Raw genomic sequence first — 25,080 nt, forward strand, 5'->3', positions numbered from 1 at the left:
ACTCTTCTTCCTGAGAAGTTTCAAGATACCACTGTTGGTCGTTTTGATGTAATTTAGGATTTAATTTTTGGCCTATTTCCTCTTTTGTCTGCTTGTCCCACTCCACAATCCCCGTTCAGTCCTTTTGTCTAGTTGGAAATAGTTCAGGGCCGGCTGTGGCCGTTTGGTTTTAATTGGAAACTGTCTCTTTAAATTTTGAGGAGATCTGTGTGCATGTGTATTAGAACCCTCTGAGAGTGGCGCTGGGGTACCCACTAGCTCAGGCACCTCTATAGTCACCAGAATGGAGGTGCGCAGATAGCAAGGGATCAATGAACAGATACCAAAAGAAAAGAATGTCCACACCTTTATCCCAGCGGTTCTGCCAGGCATCTGTGGCTGCTCTGATCTTTCACCCACGTGGTGTCACCCAAGATGGTGGCTCTTGGAGCAGCTGAGCATCCCGGACTAGAAAGCAATAGATTGGTTGCTTCTGCCACAAATTCCCCCAGCTGTGAGCCTTCCAACCTTCTAAACAATGCTTTATATGTGGTTCAGAGTTCTGGGGCCAGCCCCTGAGCCTGCTTGGTCGGGTATTCTGTGTTGTTGGCGGAGCTCCTTACAGCACTTCCTCCAGATCCGCCATCTTGTTTGTTCCTAATATTTGGTCTTCTTATACCAGTTCGACATCAGCCACACTTTTTTTCATTTGATAGACTTTCATCTTTTGGTTCATTAGGGTGTCCAATGGAGGTTCCAATTCTATTGAAATTGGTGGTGGTGTGCCATGGAGTCAGTTCTGACTCATAGTGACCCTACATAGGGTTTCTGAGGCTATAAATCTTTATGGAGGCAGAAAGCCTTATTTTTCTTTCTCTTGCAGAACAGCTGGTAGTTTCGAACTGCTGACTTTGAGGTTAGCAACTCAACTTGTAGTCACTACACTACCAGAGCTTCTTTCTGTTGAAATTGAATGGTTTAAAATCAGGAAATGTGTGAACTAGGGTTGTATTCTTTCACTATATTTATTCAGTTTATATGCTGAGCAGATAGTCTGAGGTATATTATATGAAGAAGAACATGGTGTAAGGATTGAAGGAAGACTCATTAACAATTTGTGGTATGTAGATGATACAACCCTCCTTGCTGAAAACTAAGAGGACTTAAAATACTTACCGATGAAGATCAGAGATCATGATCTTCATTATGGGGTGCACCTCAAGGTAAAGAAAACAAAATCCTCACCATTGGACCAATAAATAACATCTAGATAAACGGAAAGAAGATTGAAGTTGTCAAAGACTTCATTTTGCTCTGATCCACCATCAACGTCCATGGAAACAGCAGTCAGTAAATTAGATGATGTACTGCCTTAGACAATTATGTTGCACAAGACCCTTTTGCAGTGTTCAGGAGCAAAGATGTCATTTTGAGGTCTAAGGTACGCCTGACAAAAATCATGGAATTTTCAATAGCCTCATATGCATGTGGAAGTTGGACAGTGAATAAGGAAGACCATAGATGAATTAATGCTTTTGGAGGAGAGTATGAAAAGTATCATGGACCGCCAGAATAATGAACAAATCTGTGCTGGAACAAGTATGGGTAGAATGCCTCTTTGAAGTCAGAATGGTAAGACTTGTCTTTCATACTTCAGACAGATTATCAGGAGGCTCCAGTTGCTGGAGAATGACATCCTACTTGGTAAAGTGGAGGGTCAGCAAGACAGAGGAAGAACCCCAACAAGATGGATTGGCATAGTGACAGCATCAATGAGCTGTGATATTGGTGCAGGACCAGGCAGTGTTTTGTTCTCTTGTGCATAAGGTCACTATGAGTTGGTCCTGACTTGGTGGCACCTAACAACAACAACAACAGTAGAGCAATGGTGGTATAGTGTGTTTCACATTGAGCTGGTAAAAGATAAGGCTTTTTGCTCCTCTAAAGATTTACAGCCTTGGAAACCCTAGCAAAAAGCTCTACTCTGCCCCATCTTAAAAAAGGGAAGTAAATTGACTAGGATAACATGAAAAGATTGTTGAGTATTGCTAGAATTTTGCTGAATTTTGTGTTTGTAATTTCAAAGCAAGACCAATTCATTTGGTTGGGTTTCTCTTTTTTAATAAGAGTTTTACTGTAATGAAGGGAAAGACAAAGTAGTGAGGCTGTACATAAGGGAATAATTCTAGTGATGGATTGTTGAATCTCAGGCTGGGTAAGAAATGAAGACTAGAGAGAAGATAGTGTGGGACATGTGACCTGTTGGCACCAACAGATTCCTGTTTGTAAACTGGAAAGATAAGTGAAGAGAGTGAGATTTTCATGGTGATATAGTTAATTGATAAGATCATGGGAAGAGTAGGGGTTAAAGTGAGTTCTAAGGAAAGGTTATTTGGTTTATCAATTAAGTAAGGCAAATCTGGGTACTCTACAGGGTATTCAGAGTCATGGTGTGATCCTACAGTATAAACACTGGACTTTGCCAACCATACAATCTGTGCTTCAAACCCATCAGCCACTTCTTGGAAACTTTATACAGGGGTACTATGAGTTGGAAAGGAACTCTGGTAGTATATTAGTTTTCACCCGGGCTGCTAACCTCAATGTCAAAACTACCAGCTGTTCCGTGGGAGAAACATGAGGCTTTCTGCTCCCATAAAGATTTATAGCCTCGGAAACCCTGTATAGGGTTGCTGTGAGCCAGGACTAACTCCACGGCACATCACCACCACCATCACTACTATGAGTCGGAACCTACTCAGTGGCACTTAATGGCAACAACAACAAAAAGTTCTTTTCTTTTCTAGTACTTACAGCCTTTTCCCTGTTTTTTTTTTTTAAACACAACCTCATATCGTAGTTTATGATGTTGTTCTAGAATATAGATGGTAATAGATAATAAGTGGAGTCCTCATTTGACACTGCAGGATAAGCACTAGACCGCATGGTCAGTTTGAATTAACAAGGTCAGCAGTTCAAATTCACCAGCTGCTCCTTGGAAACCCTATACAGGGTTACTGAGTTGGAACTGACTTGATAGCACCTGACCTGACAACAGATAAATAAGTAAGTGGATTAAAACAAATGCCTTACCATGTGGCTTGCTATGACTTTGTGGTTGGTAAGTTTAAGCATTAATATCTGAATGGTTGATTCCACTGCCCATTAATCTGTTTTAATCTCAGATAGGTTCAATGAGGTGGTTGTACCATGTATGGTTTTCTATATAGCACATTGCACTGCTGACTTCAGTTTTCCCTTTTCTCTTTTTATAGGACCTCAGCTGAATGCACAACTAGAAGGCTGGCTTTCTCAAGTACAGTCTACAAAAAGACCTGCTAGAGCCATTATTGCACCGTAAGTTCTAAGGGTCTTTACCTAGAATCTTTCATATCTTTAATACCAATAAAGAATGAGCATCTCCAGGTTGAAATAAATGGTAAAAATCAAATGCTATGTGTGATACTGTGGGATAATGCGCTGGATTGCAAGGTTGTTTTGAACTGCAAAGTTGGTGGTTCAAAACTCACCAGCCATTCTTTGAAAACCTTATATAGGGTCACTATGAGTTGGAATCAACTCAACAGCATTTAACAACAATAGCAACAATGTTGAGCTAAGGAAATTATAGTAAGTAATTATCATAATTCCAATGGCTTTCACTTTAACTTAAGGTTAAAAAAATTAGTTTATTTCCTCAGATGATATAATTTCAAATTTTATTTTTGGTAAGAAAACTGACTTAAATTGCATGGTTTTTTTAGATTAGGTTAACTTGGTGATTTCAGTAAAAAATTGGTATAAACAGGTTCTGGTGTGGCACTGTAGGATGAGCACTGGCCTGCACACAACAAGGTTGGCAGTTCAAACTCACCAGCAGCTCTTTGGAAACCCTACACAGGATTGTTATGAGTCTAAACCAGCTCGATGGCACTTAACAGCAATTTTAACCATGAAAAAGGTCTACTTTGAAAGATGTATTAAGAATAACACAGTGCAACACGAAGCAGTAACCAGGTGTTTAGGAAGGGAGTAGATTTGTCTTTTAGTGAGAAAGACTTGTGATTATTTTACCTTTAGGTATTAAAGCATTCACTTTTTAGAATTACAAGGTCAAGCTAGCATACACACAGTTTATGATGTGTGTCTCTGCATATGAGTTCAGTTAGTTTTGATGTGGCTCCCAGTGCTAGCCTTTAATACATAAACAGTTTTCTTAGAAGTGTAAGGCTGGAGTTGACATCATTTCTCTCACAACAACATCTTTTATGTGATTTCTGTTAAGTTGGTGTCCTGATACTACTACTACTACTACTAATAATAATGGTAATAATAAATAGCTTATTAATTAATATGAGGATTAAGTAAGTAAATACACTTAAAGTTCTTAGATCCATGTTTGCCACATAATAAGTATTGGATAAATACTAGAAATTTTATGTACAAAGCATTTTGTTAAAAGCTTCATTTGTAAGATCTCACTCACTTGATTGAGGATCCTAATTTCACTGCTGACAAACTGTGTGATATGCAAGTTAATTTCTTGTGCCTTCATTTCCTTACTGGTAAATTTGTAATAGTAACAGTAACTCTGTATATAGTTGTTTATTTTAAGGATTTAAATGAGTGAACTGGTATAAAATATGTAGCACAGTGCTTTGTTATAATGTATTTTGTCATTCACTTATCATGTTCCAGGATAAATGCCAGGTGCTCTTCCTGATGCTTTTAGATACATTGAAGTTTCTATTCTCATGGTGTTTGTATTTTAGTACTTGGGGAAGACATATAGCAAACAAATAATTACATTCTATATCATGTTCTGATCATGGCTCATCTTGCAGTTTTGCTATACTGTGGTGGCTTGTATGTTGATGTAATGTTGGAAAAAAATACTGATGGGGTCACCCATGATAGACAGGTTTTAGTAGAGTTTCCAGACTAAGATGAACTTGGAAGAAGAAAAGCCAGACCACTTGTGAATGGTTAGCCAATGAAAACTTTATGAGTAGCAGTGGAACATTGCCAGATAATACTGCCAAAAGATGTGCCCCTCAGGTTGGAAGGCACTCAAATTGTGACTAGGGAAGAGCTGCTTCCTCAAAGTAGAGTTGACCTTACAAAGTAGAGTAATGTGAATGGAGCAAAGCTTTTGGGACCTTTATTTGCTAATGAGGCCAGACTCAAAGAATGAACAACTGCAAACATCCATTAATAATCAGAAGGTAGAATGTGTGAAAAACGAATCTAGGAAAATTGGAAGTCATTAAAGATAAGATGGAATGCATGAAGGTCAGTCCCTAAGCGTTAGTGAGCTGAAATGGACTGAATCAGATAATTATGTGGTTTACTATACCATAAAACTACATATTGAAGAGGAATGGTATATTGTAGTCTTCGTCAGAAAGAATATGTAAAGGTCTGTCTTGAAGTACTGGTATAATGCTATGGGTTAATGTGCTGGATTGCAAGGTCGGTTTGAACCGCAAGGTCAGTAGTTCAGGCTCACCAGCCAGTCCTTGGAAACCCTATACAAGATTGATATGAGTTGGAAGTGACTCGACAGCACTCAACAACAACAGTACAATGCTGTCTGTAATAGGATAATATCCATACACCTACAAAGAAGACCAGGTAACACCACTATTATTTAGATTTATGCTCCAACTAGTAAAGCCAGTGATGAAACTGAAGAGTTCTACCAGCTTCTTCAGTCAGAAATTGAAGACCAAAATGAATGTCAGAAGAGACCCAAACTTGCTCTTGAGCGTCCAGAAGCTAAACAACTGAAAATCATGAGTAAGTTAAAGAGATGAACAGAAAAATTCAGAGGGTAGCTCAAGATGACAGAGTAGAGTATTATTTTTAAATGTGCAAAGTCCTGGATTTTGAAAATCGAACAAGAAGCACACACTCATCATTTCTTTAGTTGAAAAACTAAAAAATTTCAAGGCTCGTCTTGGGAATATTGATAGATTCCATGGATAGAATAATGAATAATTCAGGAAGCATTGAAAGAAGATGGAAAGAATACACAGAGTTACTGTACCAAAAAGAATTGGTCAGTACTCATCCATTTTAAGATGTACCATATTATCAAGAAACAATGATAATCACAGAAGTCATCCAAGCTGCAGTGAAGGTGTTGGAGAAAAACAAGGATCCAGGAATTGATTGAATATCAATTGAATGTGTCAGCAAACTGGAGACACTCAGTTGTCTATGTCAGGAAATTTGGAAGGTAAGGTGTAACTATTGGTCTTTCCATGTGTGAAATAATCAAGAGTGATGAGAATTGGAGATGCTTGGAGTCAGTCCAATGGACTAGTGGAACATTTAAGACTAGAAGAACAAGGCGGTGCCTGCCTACTGCTACTAACTGCTCTGAAAAGGGTGAAAATATGGAAGAAAAAAATAACGAAAAAACAACAACAACAACAACAAAAAAAAACCGGACTTACTGGTCACAAAGAGATTGGAAGAACCTGACATTATGACCCTACTCTCTAGTTTTGGAAAAAAAGTCACCCTTGTGGCCTCATTTTCAGTTGGGTAGTAGATAGGTATATAGGAAGGACAATAGCAATTTTAAGATATGCTCACTATGGAATGTTCGATCATTTAAAATCAAGGGGTGACATTTGTCAATGAACAGAGTTAAGATGGGATGGGAAGGTGGGTGGAATGGAAATGGGGACAACAGGTACAAAGTAAAATAAATGTTGCATGGAGGAGATTGCAATCAGTGAGATGAAACAAAAACTGTAAGATTTGTTGAATGTAAAACTGTATGATTTGTTGTCTGTAAACCCTCTCTCATATTTGTACCTATTCCAAAGAGAGGTGATTTAACAGAATGTGGAAATCATTGAATAATACCATATGTAAAATTTTACTGAAGATAATTAAAAAATGGTTGCACCAGTATATCCTTAGTGAGCTGCCAGAAATTCAAGCAGGGTTCAGAAGAGGATGTGTAACTAGGGATATTATTTATGACATCAGATGGACCTTGACTAATAGCAGAGAACACCAGAAAGATGTTTATTTGTGTTTTGACTTTGCAAAGAATTTGTTTGTGTGGACCATAATCTATGGAGATCATTACGAAAAATGGGTATTTCGAAACACTTAATTGTACTAATATGGAATTAGTACATAGTCCAAGAGAAAATCATTAGAACAGAACAAGGGGATGCTTAATGGTTTAAAATCTGGAAAGGTGTGTGCCAGGGTTGTATCTTTTTACCATACTTATTAAATCTATATGGTGAACAAACAGTACAAGAATCTGAATTATATAAAGAAGAATGTAGCATCAGAATTGAGAAAGGGTGATTAACAGTCTACAATATGCAGATCACACAACCTTCCTTGTTGCAAGGTAAGAGGACTTACAGTACATACTGATAAAGCTCAAATACTGCATACAGCCTTCAGTAAGGATTGCATCTTCATGTAAGGAAAACAAAAACCCTTACAACTGAACCAATAAATAACATCATGATAAATGGACAAAAGATTGAATCGTGAAAGACTTCTTTGTCCTTATATTCATAATCAACACCCATGGAAACAGCAGTTACATCAAATGATGTGTATTGCATTAAGTAAATATACCCCACAAGAGTATCTAAGTGTTCAAGAACAAAGATACCAGTTTGAAGATTAAGTTGTGCCTGATCTAAGCTATGGTATTTTAAATCGCTTCATCTGCTCATTAAAGTTGGGCAGTGAGTAAGGAAGACCATAGAAGAATCGATGCAATTGAACTATGGTGTTTGGATAAAATATTAAAAGTGCCATGGACTGTCAGAAGAGCAAACAGATTTTTGTCTTTTAAGAAGTACAACCAGAATGCTTCTTAGAAGCCAGGATGGCAAAACTTCGTCTCTCATACTCTGGAGAAATTACAATAAAAAGTTACCAAACCCCCCCCCCCCAAAAAAAAACAACAACAAAAATGACAATATAATAAATTGTTAAATGTGGAAAAAAAAACAGCACACTTTTGAAATTGCTTAACACGTTTCATTTTTATATTACTAAGTAGGAACCTTCTACCATTTGCCTGTCAGTTTATCTTACTGTGGTGGCTTGCGTGTTGCTGTGATTCTGAAAGCTGTATTTTAAGTACCAGCAGGGTCACTCATGGTAAGCAGGTTTCAGATGAGGTTCCAGACTAAGACAGACTAGGAAGAAGCCGAGAAAGGACTACTTCCGAATGTTTAGTCACTGAAAACCTTATGAATAGCAGTGTAAGACTGTCAGATAGCACTAGAATATTGAATATTGAAACATGGTGAAGAGCACAAGAATATTGTCAGATATAGTGCCTTAAGATGAACCTCTCAGTTGGAAGGCACTTAAAATATCACTGGGAAGAGCTGCCTCCTCAAAGTAGTTTACCGTGATGATGTGAATGGAATAAAGCCTTCAGGACCTTCATTTGCTGATGGGGGCGCAACTTAAAATGAGGAGAAACATTTGTAAACATCCATTAATAATTGGAACATAGAATGTATGAATTGTGAATCTAGGAAAATTAGAAGTTGTCAAAAATGACATGGAATATATAAACATGGGTATCCTAGGCATCAGTGAACTGAAATGGACTGGTATTGGCCATTTTTCATCTGGCAACCACATGACTTACTATGCTGGGAATGACAAAGAGGAATGGCATCACATTCATCATCATAAAGAACATTTAAAGATCAATCTAGAAGTATAATGCTGTCTGTGATAGGATAATATCCATAGGCTTATGAGGAAGACCAGTTAATACAACTCTTATTCAAATTTATGTACCAACCACTAAAGCCAGTGACGACGAAATGAAAGAATTCTATCATCTTTAGTTTGAAACTGATCAAACATGCAATCAAGATTGGGATGTAAAGGTTGGAAGCAAAGAGGAAGGATTAGTACTTGAAAAATATGGCCTTGTGATAGAAAAGATGCTGGAAATTGCATGATTGCAAATATCTTTTCTAAACAACACAAAAAAAATGACTATATACATGAACCTCACCAGATGGAATCAGGAAGCAAGTTGACTACATCTGTGGAAAGATATGGTAGAAAAGCTCCATATAATCAGCCAAAACAAGGCCAGGGACAGACGGTGAAACCGACCATCTGTTAGCTCATATGCAAGTTCAGGCTGAAGCTGAAGAAAATGAAAACAAGTGTATGTGAGCCAAAATATGACCTTGAACATATCCCACCAGAATTTAGAGGTTATCTCAAGAAACAGATTTGATGCATTAGACACTAAAGACCGAAGACTGTAAGAGTTATGGAGTGACATAAAGAACACCATACAGGAATAAAGCAAAAGGTCATTAAGAAGACAAGAGAGAAGGAAAAGAGTAGAATATATGTCAGAAGAGACTCTGAAACTTGCTTTCTGGAGTAGAGATGCCAAAGAAAAAGAAATGAGGAATTAAAATAGCTCTACAGAAAGTCAAATATTACAATGAAATGTACCAAGACCTGGAGTTAGAAAACCAAAAGGGAAGAACACACTGTGCTCCACATTTCTCAGGCTGAAAGAACTGAAGAAAAATTTGAAGCCTCGACTTGTAATGTTGAAGGATTTTATGTTCAAAATGCAGTCCTGGTATGTTGCCGTGGGTTCATGCAGTAGACTGCAAAGCCATTTGAACTGCAAGATCTGTAGTTCAAGCTCACCAGCTGCTCCTTGGAAACCCTATACAGGATCACTGTGGGTTGGAACTGACTCAGTGGCACTTAACAACAACAGCAACATGGGCAAAATATTTAAAAATGCAGAAAACCTCAAGATAAAATGGCAGGGAGACACTGAGTTACTATATCAAAAAGAAATGGTTGATGTTCCACCATTTCAAGAGGTAGCATATGATCAAAGCCAGTGGTACTAAAGGAAGTCCTAGGTGCACTGAAGGCATTCCAAAGAACAAGGCTCTGGAAATTGATGGACTACATATTGAAATCTTTAAGCAAACTGATGCAGCACTGGAGACACATACTCATCTATGCCAAGAAATATGGAAGATAGCTACCTGGCCAATTGATTGGAAGAGATCCATATTTGTGCTCATTTCAAAGAAAGCTGACCCAATGGAATGTGGAAATCAGAGTATCATTAGTTCACATGCAAGTAGAATTTCGCTAAAGATAATTCAAAAACAAGTGCCACAGTATATTGATAGGGAACTTTCAGAGCTTCAAGTCCGTTTCAGACAAGTTAGTGCAATGAGGCATATAATTGTTGGTACCTGATGGTCCTTGGCTGAAAGCAGAGAATACCAGAAAGATATTTACCTGTATCTTATTGTCTATGCAACTGTTTTCGATTATGTGGCAAACTATGGACAATATTGGGGAGATTGAGTATTCTGGAACACTTAGTTGTGGTCATGAGGAACCTATGTTGTTGTTAGGTGCCGTTGAGTCAGTTCCAACCCATAGTGACTCTGTAGAGGGTTTCCAAGGAGTGACTGGTGAGCTTGAACCACCAACCTTACAGTTCAAACTGACTTTGCAGTCTAGTACATTAACCCACAGCGCCACACCCGAACTCCATGAGGAATATATAGATCAACAGGCAGATGTTTGAGCAGAATAAGGTGACACTGTATAGTTTAAAATTAGGAAAGGTCTGTGTCAGGTTTGTATGCTTTCACCATTCTTGTTCAATTTGTATGCTGAGCAAATAATCCGATAAACTAGATTATATGAAGAATGTTGCATCAAGATTGGAGAAAGACTCATTAACAACTTGTGATATGCAGATGACAGAACGTTGCTTGCTGAAATAAAGAGGATTTACAATACTTAAGATGAAGATCAAAGACCACAGTCTTCGGCCTTCCATATGGATTGCATCTCAGTGTAAAGAAAACAAAAATTTGCCACTGGACTAATAAATAACATCAACATAAGTGGACAAGAGAATGAAGTTGTCCAAGACTTCATTTCACTTGCATCTGCCATCAGCACTCATGGAAGCAGCAGTCAGGAAATCAAACGACATTGCATTAGACACATCTGCTGCACAGGACCTCTTTAAAATGTTGAAGAGCAAAGATGTCAGTTTGAGAACAAAGGTGCACCTAACCCAAACCATGATATTTCAGTAGCCTCATATACATGTGAAAGTTGAATAATGAATAAGAATACCATAGAAGAATTGATGCATTTAAGTTATGGTGTTGGATGAGAATTTTAAAAGTACCGTGGACTGCCAGAAGAACCAACAAATCTGTGTTGGTATAAGTATGGCCAGAATGCTCCTCAGAAGCCAGGATGGCCAGATTTGCCTCTTATACTCCAGAGATATTATCAGGGGGTACCAGTCCCTGGAGAAGGACGTCATGTTTGATAAGGTGGAGCATCAATGAAGAAGTGTTAAGACCCTCAAAGAGATGGATTTGCACAGTGGTAGCAGCAATTGAGTCAACCGTAGCATCAATTATGAGATTAGAACAAGACTAGGCTGTTTCTTTCTGTTGTGCATAAGGTCACTATGAGTCAGTACTGGCTTGAGGGCACCCAACAACATCAGCAACAACAGCATTATAGGAATCTTGGTGGTGGTGTGGTTTATGTGTTGGGTTGCTAATCATAGGTCTAGTACAAATTCACCAATAGCTCCATGGGAGAAAGATAAGGCTTTTTCTGCCATTGTAAAGATTCACAGCTTGAAAACCTTATACATATGGTCGGTCACCTTGAGTCAGTGGTTATTCAAAAACAATGATGCTTGTTTTAGTACCCACACTAAAAGGGGGGGAAAATTCTTTGTTGGTTATTAGGGTGTAGGGGGTGGAGTGAGGAGAGGGAGGGGAAGGTGGAGCACAGGGTAGAGTATAGACACAAGATAGTTTGGGTGTGGAAGGGGGGGAATACACAAGAAGGGGGAGGGGAATGGAAGAACAAGGTAGATGGGAGAACAATTGGCAGGTTTGCATGGGCTAAGTGGGACAGAGGTAAATAGTGATGTATGCTCAACCTTGGAACAACAGGGCTCTGGATACAGGAATTGAGGCATGGTTTGAATGGGTAAAATAGGGGGAATAATGTTAAGATGCTTGGCTGTTTTTGAATCTTGGTTTCCCTTGCCTACTACTGTAAAATAGACACTTGAGAGGGAGGGAGAGAAATGAATAGCCAGAAGCATCACCATAGAAACCTTGTAAGTTTGTCTTCAACCTGTAACTGATTGTTGTTGCTAAGTGCCTTTGAGTCGTTTCCAACCCATAGCGACCCTGTTTAGGGTTTCCAAGGGGCAGCTGGCGAGCTTAAACCACTGACATTGCAGTCCAAACGACTTTGCAGTCTGACACATTAGTCCACAGTGCCACACAAGGACTCCATAACTGATTGAAATACCTAAAATGGGGCTAGAACTTGCTCAGTGATGGAGGCTTCCTGCAGAGCCTTTGCATTGCCTATGACAATAGGTAGAAACCAGATTCCCATCCAGAATTTTCTGAGGTGGGAAATTTCCACTTGAAAGATAAACAGACCAGCCTGGAGCAGCTAGAAGAACAGAAGATACTTTTTGAAAGAAAGACCAGCAGGAAAAATAAAAATAATGGCAGTCCAATTGACTACCACCAGAACAAGCAAGTGGTTCGCCATGGAGCCATCAAAGCAAGTGGTCGGGTCCCCTCAGGGAAAACCCCTTTCCAAGACTGAGGTTCAAGAGGAATACATGAGCAGGCATGTGGTCTTGTTGGTGACCACAGTGGTCTACTGATAAGGGGAAGTGTGGGAAAAACAGCAATGAAATTGGAGGCCATGTGGACCGTAAGATCCACCACCCTGTTGCTATAGCCGAATTCATTGTCATACCAGGAAATAAGTTTGACAAACTGGTCGTTGAGGGCAATGCCAGCCCCAGCATCAAAGGTGGAAGAGTGGGTGTCACTGTTAAAGTCACAGGAGACGACCTGGTCTTCATTGTAACCCAGGATGCTTTTTAGGGGTCCATCTGATGCCTGCTATACCACCTTCTGGATGTCATCATATTTGGCAGCTTTCTCCAGGTGGCAGGTCAGGTCCACAACAGACACATTAGGAGTGGGGACATGGAAGGCCATGCCAGTGAGTTTTCCATTCAGTTCAGGGATGACCTTGCCCACAGCCTTGGCAGCACCAGTAGATGCAGGGATGATGTTCTGGGAGCCCCACGGCCATCACACCACAGTTTCCCAGAGGGGCCATCCACAGTATTCTGGGGGGCAGTGATGGCATGGACTGTAGTCATGAATCCCTCCACGATGCCAAAATTGTCATGGATGACATTGGCCAGGGGGGCCAAACAGTTGGTGGTGCAGGAGGCATTGCTGACAATCTTGAGTGAGTTGTCATACTTCTCATGGTTCACGCCCATCACAAACACGGGGGCATCAGCAGAAGGGGCAGAGATGATTACCCTTTTGGCACCACCATTCAAGTGAGCCCCAGCCTTTTCCAAGGTTGTGAAGACACCGGTGGACTCTACAACATATTCAGCACCAGCATCACCCCACTGGATGTTGACAGGATCTCGCTCCTGGAAGATAGAGATGGGCTTCCTATTGATAATAAGTTTCCCGTTCTCAGCCTTGACAGTGCCATTGAACTTGCCATGGGTGGAATCATACTGGAACATATATACCATGTAGTTGAGGTCAATGAAGGGGTCGTTGATGGCAACAACCTCTACTTTGCCAGAGTTAAAAGCAGCCCTGGTTACCAGGTGCCCAATATGGCCAAATCCGTTGACTCCGACCTTCACCATCTTGTCTCAGGGATGCAGCTGGTACTGCAACAGAAGCTGTGGCTGCCTGTTGAACGGGGAGGAGCAGAGAGCCTATTTTCTTCATTTCTTGTCTTTGAATTTTGAAAGTTTGATTATGTTATGTCTTGGTGATTTTCTTTTGGATTCTGTCCTGTTTGGGTTTCATTCAATTTTTTGTATGCTTATTTTCTCATCTTTCATCATGTTAAGGAAGTTTGCTTCCAGTAACTCTTCAACAGTTTTCTCTGTGCTTGACTCTTTTTGTTTTGGAGTTCACATCATCCATAAATTGTTCCTCTTCATTATGTCCCGCCCGCATAATTCTTAGGTTTTCTTCTCTTTTTTTTGGATTGTTTTGGCATATGAGTATCGAGAGATTTCTCTCCAGCTTCACTAATTTGGGCTTCCATTGCTTTGCATATACTCCCATTTCCCTTTCAGTTTATTGTCCATTTCTGAGATTATAGCATTAATCTTGTGAATTTCTAATCCCAGGTTTTACATTCTTTCAAAATTTGCATTTATTTTGTCTGGTTCTTCTTGTAATGGTTTCCTGAATTCTTCTAAAGTTTTTATTGTGTTATCCTTGCTTTCCTTCATCTTTTTATTGTTTCTTTGCAGGTAGTTAATATTCTTTTGAATTCTGTTTCTGTTAGTTCTATTACCTTTTCTTCCACTGCATCCTGATCATTTGTTTGAACTGTTCTCTCTCTTGTTTTTTTTTTAAAGTTTTTATTCAGAATTGAGTGATAGTGTACATGGGAGAATATTCGTTTTACACTCATCTTTTTATTGCAAGGATTACAATCTCCTCTATGCATCATCATTCAACAGTATTTGCTTCTATTACTTCTGTTGTTACTGTTTTTTTTTTTTTTTTTTGGTGGGGGGATGTACACAAAAACTCTCAGGAATATATAATCACTTGAGCAATCTAAGAGCCTATTTTGCAAGCCTGCCTCCTGACGGCCAGCACTCAGTCTTTCTCTTTCCATGAGTTTAGAGTCCTCAGCTGCTCAGTCTCTCCATGTGCTTATCTCTGCCTTCATCTCTGGTGTTACTGCTTCTCTGGATAGGGTCCCACATTCTACTTGTGCTCTTCTCTCTTGATGGTACTAGGGTCCTCTGTTATTGGACTGTAAGATTTACTACTCCCCCCTTTTTGTTACAAAACTTCTACCTTTACGGTGTGATAGTCGCAATAAGTCATGATAATAATTACTCACTATTGAATCGTAAGAATCTTATGGTATCTTTGCCCTGCCCATCATGTAAATCAAATGTCTAGGGACATTAGTCTCGCTCATATGAACCGAGAGTAAATAGACAAAGGCTCACAAAACAGACTAAATGCTTTAGAGAAAGGAAGACCGCTTAAGGGAAATAAGACCCAATATATCCAGACTATACTCCCAGCTAAGGTTACTCAAGGTATAAGTAGATTTGTGTTATCTTTCAGTAACCCAGAAATTAATTGGAACTTAATCCAACAGCATTTTAGGAGGTTGTGGAACAATATACACTTGTCTGGGGATATTCATCAGCTACATGCTCAAATTTATGATATAAGTAATTCTCAAAGTGAACACTGAGTGGCTACCGATTTGCTACCCCTGCTAGAGAGTAAGATCCCCTACGAACTGGATTGAACCTCAGCATAGTGATCCTGCTTGGTCACCTTAGAGCAGGTGGTGGACCGGCAACGTCGGGCGCATGGGGTCCCCAGCTGATCTCCTCCCTCCCTGCCTTCCTCGGATGGCGGCTGTTTATGCTGGACGTGTGGCCAGAGACGGGTAAGGATCACGTGGAACCTCGGCTACTTAAGACAGAGACATTGCCATGCTGCAATGAGTCTCAATGACTGGTAAGACTGAGGAATTCGCACTGACCACCTAAGACAGGCAGCGTCCCTTAAACAATCAATAAATAAGGAGGACCCAGATGTAGACAGTACAGACCCGGTCAGGAGGTCAAGCCCCTGTGGGCCCAAGCGTTGTTGACCATCCAAACCATAGGCTCTGAGGATCAGACTCTAGCCACCTAGTAGACATAGCAAACTGTCCCTCATCTGATTATTCAGTAATGCTTGTTAGTAATCTCATACATGAGCCCTGGATATCCACAGACAAATGTAAAAACCTTCCCTAAAAGCCGAGACTGTAAATTCCAAAAAGCCAAGTCCCCCGCCCCCCCCATTCCAAAAAAAAAAAAAAGCTAAAGAGGATAGAGAGAAACACTGTAAACTGATGATATATGGCGGGGATAATAATCAATGTAATGAAACAAGCTATATGAATGGTTGAATGTGAAGCTGATGATGTGCCCTGTAAACTTTCACTCAATGCAAAATAAAAACATTTAATTAAAAAAAAAAAAAAAAAAATCTTATGGTATCTTGTCTAGACAAGATGAAACTATTCAGTGGGGATGCTACCTTCCCCTCCACACTCTGAAACTAAATTCCCTCTTGAAAACTTGTAAGCCAGTGACTTTATGCCTTTATAGTTCCCCCATTTTAGGTAGCTAATGTCTAAGTTGCTTGTCCCTATGAACCCTGGATACAGAGCGGATAGGATTGATACTTGATGTGAAGATTCCTTCCCTCTCAGTTGGTATTTTGAGCTGCTATATTCATAAGCACAGGTCAAGTTCATCAAATTGTAGCAATTTACACTTGCTTCCTTTCATTGTGTGAACTTAAATTGTTTTCTCTGGGGGCATTGTGGGGTTGTTATATTTGTAAAAACCATCAGTGCAGTTTTTAGACCCGAAGGGGTGAGTTCTCAGGGACACTCCTGCAATTCAAGCAGCTTATGTGAGGTGATTGTGAAAGGAACATGAGGGCAGATTTCCTCGCCTTAGTGGGAGTTCCTGTTGCCACCCATGATATCTGTGTTCAGGGCTCTCAGTCTGGAAGCAGTTTGTGGTGCCCCTTAATAGAACTACTTTTAGTGTTTGTTAGGACCATAGGGAAGCTGAGGTGATTGGGTGGGTTTTGTAGGTCAGGAACCAAGCCAACCTGCATTGAGGCTTCAGAATGGCATGCTAAAGTGGTGCAGTAGCATGGCTCCTACTCATGAATTCATGGAGAGTACAGTGTGTGCTGGAGGTAGATGAGGGTGGGAGCAGGCTACATTTCTGGTCAACAGAGGGGAGTGGGGAAAAATAAGAAATTGTACCTTTTCTGTTGCCCATGCAAATCTGCTTTGCCAGGCCTTTCTCTGCTGCCAAAGCTGCTCCCAAGATGGTTAAGTCAGGTCTGGCTAGCTGTTCACCAGTCAGTCTTCCTCTCTTGCTATCCCTGCTCAGTTTCTCCTCCCAGGAAATACTCCATCTACTTTTCTAACCTTTCTTATGATGTTCAGTGTGCCAGAATTTTCATCTGTGTGTTTTATTTTGTCTCTTGTATCTTTGTTTAGAGGGTCCGTGTAGTGTGTCTGCCTAATCCACCATCTTGCCAGAAGTCTCTTCGTAAGTTTTTTATAATTTAGTTCCTGGCTTTCTAGATTTTATGTCAGCTCAAGTAAGTCATGGGTAATAGACTTTTAATTTACTTATTTATTTAAATTATAGACCGTTACTGCTGGAGAATACCTTCTCATTTAATCTGGTACAATACTCTTATACCATCTAGTTTAAATTATTTTTGCTTTTGCTGTTGTGTAGGACTAAGCCTGGGTTTGATGAGTCCTACTTTTTTCTCATTATTCTCTATGTGCTTTTTGATGAGAATCCCCAGATAGAGAATGTGTGAGTGATACAGTTTTAGATCCAAAGTTCATACTATTCACCTGTGATGCTAAAGGTCTCAGAGTGAATAAGTGCAAGTCTGTGACATGTAGTAATTGGCAGTTTTCCCCAGTTCTAGAATACATAATTAGAAGGCATAATTGTTAACTGACAGAACCCCCAAATTGGATCTCTGATCTGTGGAGTACGGGCTAAGTGGAAGCAATTAGAACTTCCCCTACCTAGGAAAAGAACTATTGCATTCCTGAAGGGATTGCAGAGATTAATGCCACCATTTAAGACTTGAAGGGTAATTCCTACCGTATGTTGTTTGGTGCCATCAAGTCAATACTGACTCATAGCAACCCTATGCACAACAGAACGAAATACTGCTCGGTCCTGGGCCAACCTCACAATTGTTGTTGCTATGCTTTAGCCCATTGATGCTGCCACTTTCCCAATCCATCTCGTTGGGTGGAGGGGCTGTCTTCCTTTTTTTCTCTGACCCTCCACCTTACCAAATATATCCTTCTCTAGTGACTTGTCCCTCCTGACAATATGTCCCAAGTATAAGAAAAGAAGTTTGGCCATCCTAGCCTCTAAGGAGTACTCTGGCTGCACTTCTTCCAACACAGATCTGTTGGTTCTTTTGGTAGCCCATTGTACTTTCAATGTTCTCCTTCAACACTATAACTCAAATGCATCATTTCTTCTACTATCTTTCTTATTCACTGTCCAGCTTTTGCATGCATATGAGGTGATTGAAAATATGGCTTGGGTCAGGCACACCTTAGTCCTCAAGCTGACATCTTTGCTCTTTAACACTTTAAAAAGGTCTTGTGCAGCAGAATTGCCTAACACAATATGCCGTTTGATTTCTAGACTGCTCCTTCCATGAGTATTGATGGTTGATCCAAGAAAAACGAAGTCTTTGACAACTTCAGTCTTTTCTCCGTTGATAAGAATGTTGTTTATTGGTGCAGTGGTGAGGATTTTTGTTTTCTTTACATTGAGACACAATCCATATCAAAGAATATGGTCTTTGATCTTCATCAGTAAGTATTTTAAGTCCTCTTCACTTTCAGCATGCAAGGTTGTATTATCTGCATATCACATGTTGTTAATGTGTCTTCTTCCACTCCTGATGCCATGGTTTTCTTCATATAACACAGCTTCTTGAATTATTTTCTCAGCATACCAGTTGAATAAGTATGGTGAAAGGATACAACCCTGTCGCACACCTTTTCTAATTTTAAACCATTCAGTGTTCCCATGTTCGGTTCAAACCAACTGCCTCTTAGTCTATGTACAGGTTCCTCATGAGCACAATTAAGTGTTCTGGAATACTCATACTTTGCAATGTTTTTCTTAGCTTGTCATGATCCACACAATTGAAGGCTTTTGCATAGTCAATAAAGGACAGGTGTAAACATCTTTCTGGTATTTTCTGCTTTCATTCAAGATCCATCTAACGTCAGCAGTGATATTCCTCATTCTATGTTCTCTTCTGAATCTGGCGTGAACCTCTGGAAGTTCTCTGTCAATGTATACTTGCAGCCGTTTCTGTATTACCTTTAGTCTAAAACTTTACTCACATGGCATATCAAAGATACTGTCTGATGATTTCCGCATTTAATTGGGACGCCTCTCTTTGGAATGGGTACAAATATAGATCTCTTCCATTCAGTTGGCCATCTATGCCAAATTTCTTGGCATAGATGAATGAGTGCCTCTAGTGCTGCCTTAACTTTGTTGAAAGATTTCAGTTTGTTTTGTTGTTGTTGCTGTTAAGTGCTGTCGAGTCAATCCCGACCCATAGTAACCCTGTATAGGGTTTCCAAGGATTGGCTGGTGAGCTTGAACCACCGACTTTGTAGTTCAAACAGCTTTGCAGTCTGGCGCATTAACCTACAACACCACACCAGGACTCCTATTTTGTATTGGAGCCATTGTTTTTTCATTAATGACCTTTATAATTCTGGTATTCATATTTAGGTCTTTGATCCATGTTGAGTTGGTGTTCGTGCATGATGTGAGTTAAAGGTCTTGTTTCATTCTTTTGCATATCGATTTCCAGTTATGCCATCACCATCTGTTGAAGAGATTATCTCTTTGCCATTCTGTATACTTTGGCCCTTTGTCAAAGATAAGTTGGCTGTATGTGGATGCGTTAATTTCTGGATTGTCATTTCTGTTCCATTGAACTATGTGTCTCATTGTACCAGTACCAGTGTCAGATATAATTGTTTGTAATTAAGAATTTTAAGAGCTTGTAAAAGACTTGAGTGGGAGCTCTTGTGTAGCTTCATAGGATATGCATTTTACTGCACTGTCAGTGGGTCAAACTCACCAGCTGCTTCTTGGAAGCCCTATACATGGTTGCTGTGAGTCAGAAGGGACTCAATGGCACTTAACAACACCAACAAACTACTTATGTGGAACAGTTTACAGTACATATTTGAAGATCTATATTGTTGAGATTTTCACTGCTCTCTGCTCTTATAAACAGCCTTAGTTCCTTTAGCAAAGTCTCCTTTAAATATGTGAACCCTTGATGAAACATTGTTTCCACATATATGTAGAATCATAGATTCAGTTAAAAAGAGAGAATGTAGGAGCAGAGGACCTGTGGCAAGCTAGATGTCATCATGGTTATTAATATGACTTTCTCCATTACCATGTATCTGGTCCAGAAATTAAGGATGTCATGAATGTTTGAGAATGACTAGTAGAGAGGCAGATGGACTAGGTTGTTTTTTAAGACCCACATGGCTAGACATGATAATATACTTTCAGTTGACAGCAATGTTAAGATCAGAAACAGGTGTTAGGAATTTGAATTGTCAGTATTGGAGTCATTAGCAGTGGGAGACTAGGGACATAAGGGGATAGAGTATCAAGATTAGTATAGGATAACAGCAAAACTGTGTGTGCCAAGCCAAAGGACTACTCATATATTTTCTATGGCTAAGTTAAATTGAGTTTGTGAGAATATTGCTTTATTGAGGTAATTTAATATGGATAGGACCTCCTTTAATCCAACCAATAAAGTTCTCAGGAGTAGATTATCAGGCCTTTCTTAAACTGCATATATTTAAAGTATACATTTTAACATATGAGTGGTGTTGTTAAGTGCCCTCCAGTTGTTTTTGGCTCACAGCAGTCCTGTAGAGGGCTTTCCAGGAGAGGCTGGTAGGTGTGAACCACCAATCTATCCCTTAGCATGCCATTGCTCACCCTACAGCGCCTCACCAGGATGCTGGTGGAAAATTCTCATGATCTTTTAATTCCCTTTTTCTGTTAATCTTTTTGAAGTTTGGCTCCTGGTATGTAAAATAACATTTAGTTCTTGACTAAACACACCACTTTCTTATATTGCTGTGATATGCTTATGTGAGTCTCTTGTTTTCCATTCAGAGTTGAAGCTTGTTGAGTTGAGGACCCTTTACAAAATAGCTATATTGTGGTATGATTTATATGTAATAAATTAAGAAAATGTTGATGTTGTTAAGTGCTGTTGAGTTGGTTCTGACTCGTTCATAGTGACCCTGTATAGGGTTTTTGAGGAGTGGCTGGTGAGTTTGAACTGCCGACCTTGTGGTTCAAATTGACCTTGTGGTCGAGTGTTTATCCTATAGCGCCACACCAGGATTCTCTATTAGTTTGAGGACTAAGGTGCACCTGACCCAAGCCATGGTATTTTAATAATGTCATTTGCATGTGACAGCTGGACGGTGAATGAGGAAGACCATAGAAGAATTGATGCATTTGAGTTATGACATTGGAAGAGAGTATTAAGAGTACCATGGCCTGCCAAAAATAAAAACAAATCTTTGTTGAAAGTACAGTCAGAATGCTCTCTGGAAGCCAGGATGGCCAGACTTTGTCTCTCATACTTTGGACATATTATTAGGAGGGACCAGTCCTGGAGAAGGATATTATGTTTGGTAAAGTGGAGGTGCAAAGAAAAAGATGAAAACCCCCAACTAGATGGATTGGCACAGTAGAAGCAGCAATAGTGTCAAATGTAGCAACGATGTGAGGTTGGCACAGGACTGGGCAGTCCTGTGAGTCGGTACCGACTCGATGTTGTTGTTTTAGGTGCCATCGAGTCTATACCGACCCATAGTGACTTTATGCACGGCAGAATGAAACACAGCCCGATCCTGGGCCAACCTCTTTACTGTTGCCATGCTTGAGTCCATCGATGCTGCCACTTGACTAGTCCATCTCGTTGGGGGTCTTCCTCTTTTTCTCTGACCCTCTACCTTACCAAACATGATATCATTCTCTAGCGACTAGTCCCTCCTGACAGTATGTCCGAAGTATGAGAGACAAAGTTTGGCCATCTTGGCATCCAAAGAGCACTGTGGATGCACTTATTCTAAAACGGATTTATTGGTTCTTTTGGCAGCCCATGGCACTTTCAATATTCTCCAACACTAGAATTCAAATGCATCAGTTCTTCTATAGTCTTCCTTATTTGCTGTCCAGCTTTTCCATGCATATGAGGTAATTGAAAATACCATGGCTTGGGTCAGGTGCACCTTAGTCCTCAAGCTGACATCTTTGCTCTTCAACACTTTAAAAAGGTCTTGTGCAGCAGATTTGGCTAATGCAATACGTCGTTTGATTTCTTGACTGCTGCTTCCATGAGTGTTGAGAGTTGATCCAAGAAGAATGAAGTCCTTGACAACTTCAATCTTTTCTCCATTGATAAGAATGTTGTTTATTGGTCCAGTGGTGAGGATTTTTGTTTTCTTTACACTGAGATGTAATCCATACCTAAGGCAGTGCTCTTTGATCTTCATCAATAAATGTTTTAAGTCCTCTTCACTTTCAGCAAGCAAGGTTGTATCGTCTGCATATCACAGATTGTTAATAAGTCTTCCAGCAATCCTGATGCCACGTTTTTCTTTATATAACCCTGCTTCTCGGATTATTTGCTCAGCATACAGGTTGAATAAGTATGATTAAAGAATACAACCTTGTCGGACACCGTTTTTAATTTTAAAACATTCAGTGTTCCCATGTTCTGTTCAAACAACTGCCTCTTGGTCCAGGTATAGATTCTTCATGAGCACAATTAAGTGTTCTGGAATACTAATACTTCGCAATGTTGCACATTGTGTGTCATGATACACACATGACAGCCTTTGTGTAATCAATAAAGCAGAGGTAAACATCTTTCTGACATTCTCTGCTTTCATCCAAGATCCATCAGACATCATCAGTGATACCCCTTGTTCCACGGCCTCTTCTGAATCCTGCTTGTACCTCTGGAAGTTCTCTGTCAATGTATGATTGTATCCGTTTCTGTATTACCTTTAGCACAATTTTACTCGCATGGGATATCAAAGAAATTGTCCGATGATTTTCGCATTCCTTTGGATCACCTCTCTTTGGAATGGGCACAAATATGGATCTCTTCCAGTCAGTCAGCCAGATAGTTGTCTTCCAAATTTCCTGGCAGAGATGAATGAGTGCCTCCTCTGCCGCTTCACTTTCTTGAAAGATTTCTATTTTTATTCCATCAATTCTTGGTGCCTTGTTCATTGTCAGTTCTTTCAATGCACCTTGGACTTCTTCCTTCAGTATCATTGGCTCTTGATCATATGCTACCTCTTCAAACGACTGACCATTAACCATTTCCTTTTAGTACAGTGACTCTGCGTATTCCTTCCATCTTCTCTTGATGCTTTGTGCATCATTCAATAATTTGCCCTGAGAAACCTTCAATAACGAAAGTCGAGGCTTGAATTTTTTCTTCAGTTCCCCCAGCGTGAGAAATGCTGACCGTGTTCTTTGTTTTTGGTTTTCTGATTCCAGATCTTTGCACATTTTGTTGTAATACTTGACTTTATCTTCTCAAGCTGGAATTGAAATTTTCTGTTCAGCTCTTGAACCTCCTCATTTCTTCCACTTGCTTTTAGCATCTCTATGCTGGAGAGCAAGTTTCAGTGTCTCTTCTGACATCCATTTTGCCCTTTTCCTTCTTTCTTGTCTTCTTAATGACTTTTTGCTTTCTTCATGTATGATGTTATTGATGTCATCCACAACTCTTCTGGTCTGTGGCCTTTAGTGTGTAATGTATCAAATCTGTTCTTCAGATGATCTCTAAATTCAAGTGGGGTATATTCAAGTTCATATTTTGCCTTTTGTGGAGTTGTTTTCATTTTCCTCAGCTTCAATTTGAATTTGCATATGAGCAGTTGATGGTCTGTTCCACATTCTGCTGCTGGCCTTGCTTTCACTGATGACATGGATCTTTTCCATCGTCTCTTTCCGCAGATGTAGTCAGTATGATTTGTGAGTATTCCATCTGGTGAGTTCCAAGTGTATAGTCGTGTCTTATGCTGCTTAAAGCAGGTATTTGAAATGAATGAATAAGTCACTGTTTTTGCAGAATTCTTTCATGCATTCTCCAGCTTCATTTCTATCACCAAGGCCATATTTTCCAACCACTGTTCCTTCCTCTTTGCTCCCAACCTTTGCGTTCCAATCACCAGTAATTGTTAATACATCTTGATTTCAGATGTTTGATCAATTTCAGATTGAAGAAGTTGGTAGAATTCTTTCATCCTCAATAGCTTTAGTGGTTGTTGTGTAAATTTGAATAATAGTGGTATTAGCTGGGCTTCCCTGTATGCACATGGATATTATCCTATCACAGACAGATTTGTACCTCATGACTGATCTGGGTATGTTCTTCTTGAGAATGAATGCAACACGATTCATCTTCAATTTGTCATTGCCAGAATAATAAACCATGTGATTGTCAGATTCAGAATGGCCAATACCAGCCCATTTCAGCTCACTAATGCCTAAGATATCAATGTTTATGTGTTCCATTTCATTTCTGTCAACTTCCAATTTTCCTAGATTCATACTTCGTACATTCTGTGTTCGGTTTTCAGTGGATGTTACAGCTGTTTCTCTTCATTTTGAGTTGTGCCCCATCAGCAAATGAAGGTTCCACTGGCTTTTCTCCCATGTGCTTTACTCCATTCGCATTATCACAGTCAACCCTACTTTGAAGAGGCACCTCTTCCCCAGTTGCATTTTGAATGCCTTCCAACCTTAGGGATTCAGTTTCCAGAACTATATTGGACAGTGTTTCTCTGCTATTCATAAGGTTTTCAGTGACTAAATATTCAGAAATAGTTCGTCACTCTTTCTTTTTGGTCTGCTTTGTCTGGAAGCTCATCTGAAACCTGTCCACCATGGTGACCATGTTCGTATTTAAAATACTGGTGCATTGCTTCAGAATCACAGTAACTCACAAGCTACCACAGTACGACAAACTGACAGACGCGGGGTGACCTTTTGGTTTTACATGGAAATAAAAACATAAATTGTAACCAACTGTATGACACTTAACAACAACACCAATTTGTCAAATATATACTTTAAATATGTGCAGTTTAAGAAAGGTCTGGTGATATCCTTCTAAAATACAAGCCATAGTAAACCTTAAGGAGCGCAGTTCTACTTTGCCACACTTGTGGTTGGTGTTAGTTCTAATCAGTTGGATAGCAACTGTAAACAATGGCTTTCATTTTCTCCATCTTCCTTACTGCTTGGTAACCACTAAT

General features: G+C 39.7%; 1 protein-coding gene across 2 annotated transcripts in view; it reads left to right on the top strand.

The window, feature by feature from the left end:
• The window catches only part of MEMO1 (mediator of cell motility 1), a 218,433-nt gene that overhangs the window by 76,831 nt on the left and 116,522 nt on the right, over positions 1–25,080 (top strand). For both annotated transcript variants that reach the window (XM_006835160.1, XM_006835161.1), the window contains exon 2: positions 3,253–3,336. In XM_006835160.1, coding sequence (XP_006835223.1) covers positions 3,253–3,336 — 84 coding nt within the window. The remainder of the gene's footprint in view (positions 1–3,252; positions 3,337–25,080) is intronic.

Source organism: Chrysochloris asiatica, unplaced genomic scaffold, assembly GCF_000296735.1.
Source record: "Chrysochloris asiatica unplaced genomic scaffold, ChrAsi1.0 scaffold00016, whole genome shotgun sequence".
NCBI classification, from domain to species: Eukaryota; Metazoa; Chordata; class Mammalia; order Afrosoricida; family Chrysochloridae; genus Chrysochloris; species Chrysochloris asiatica.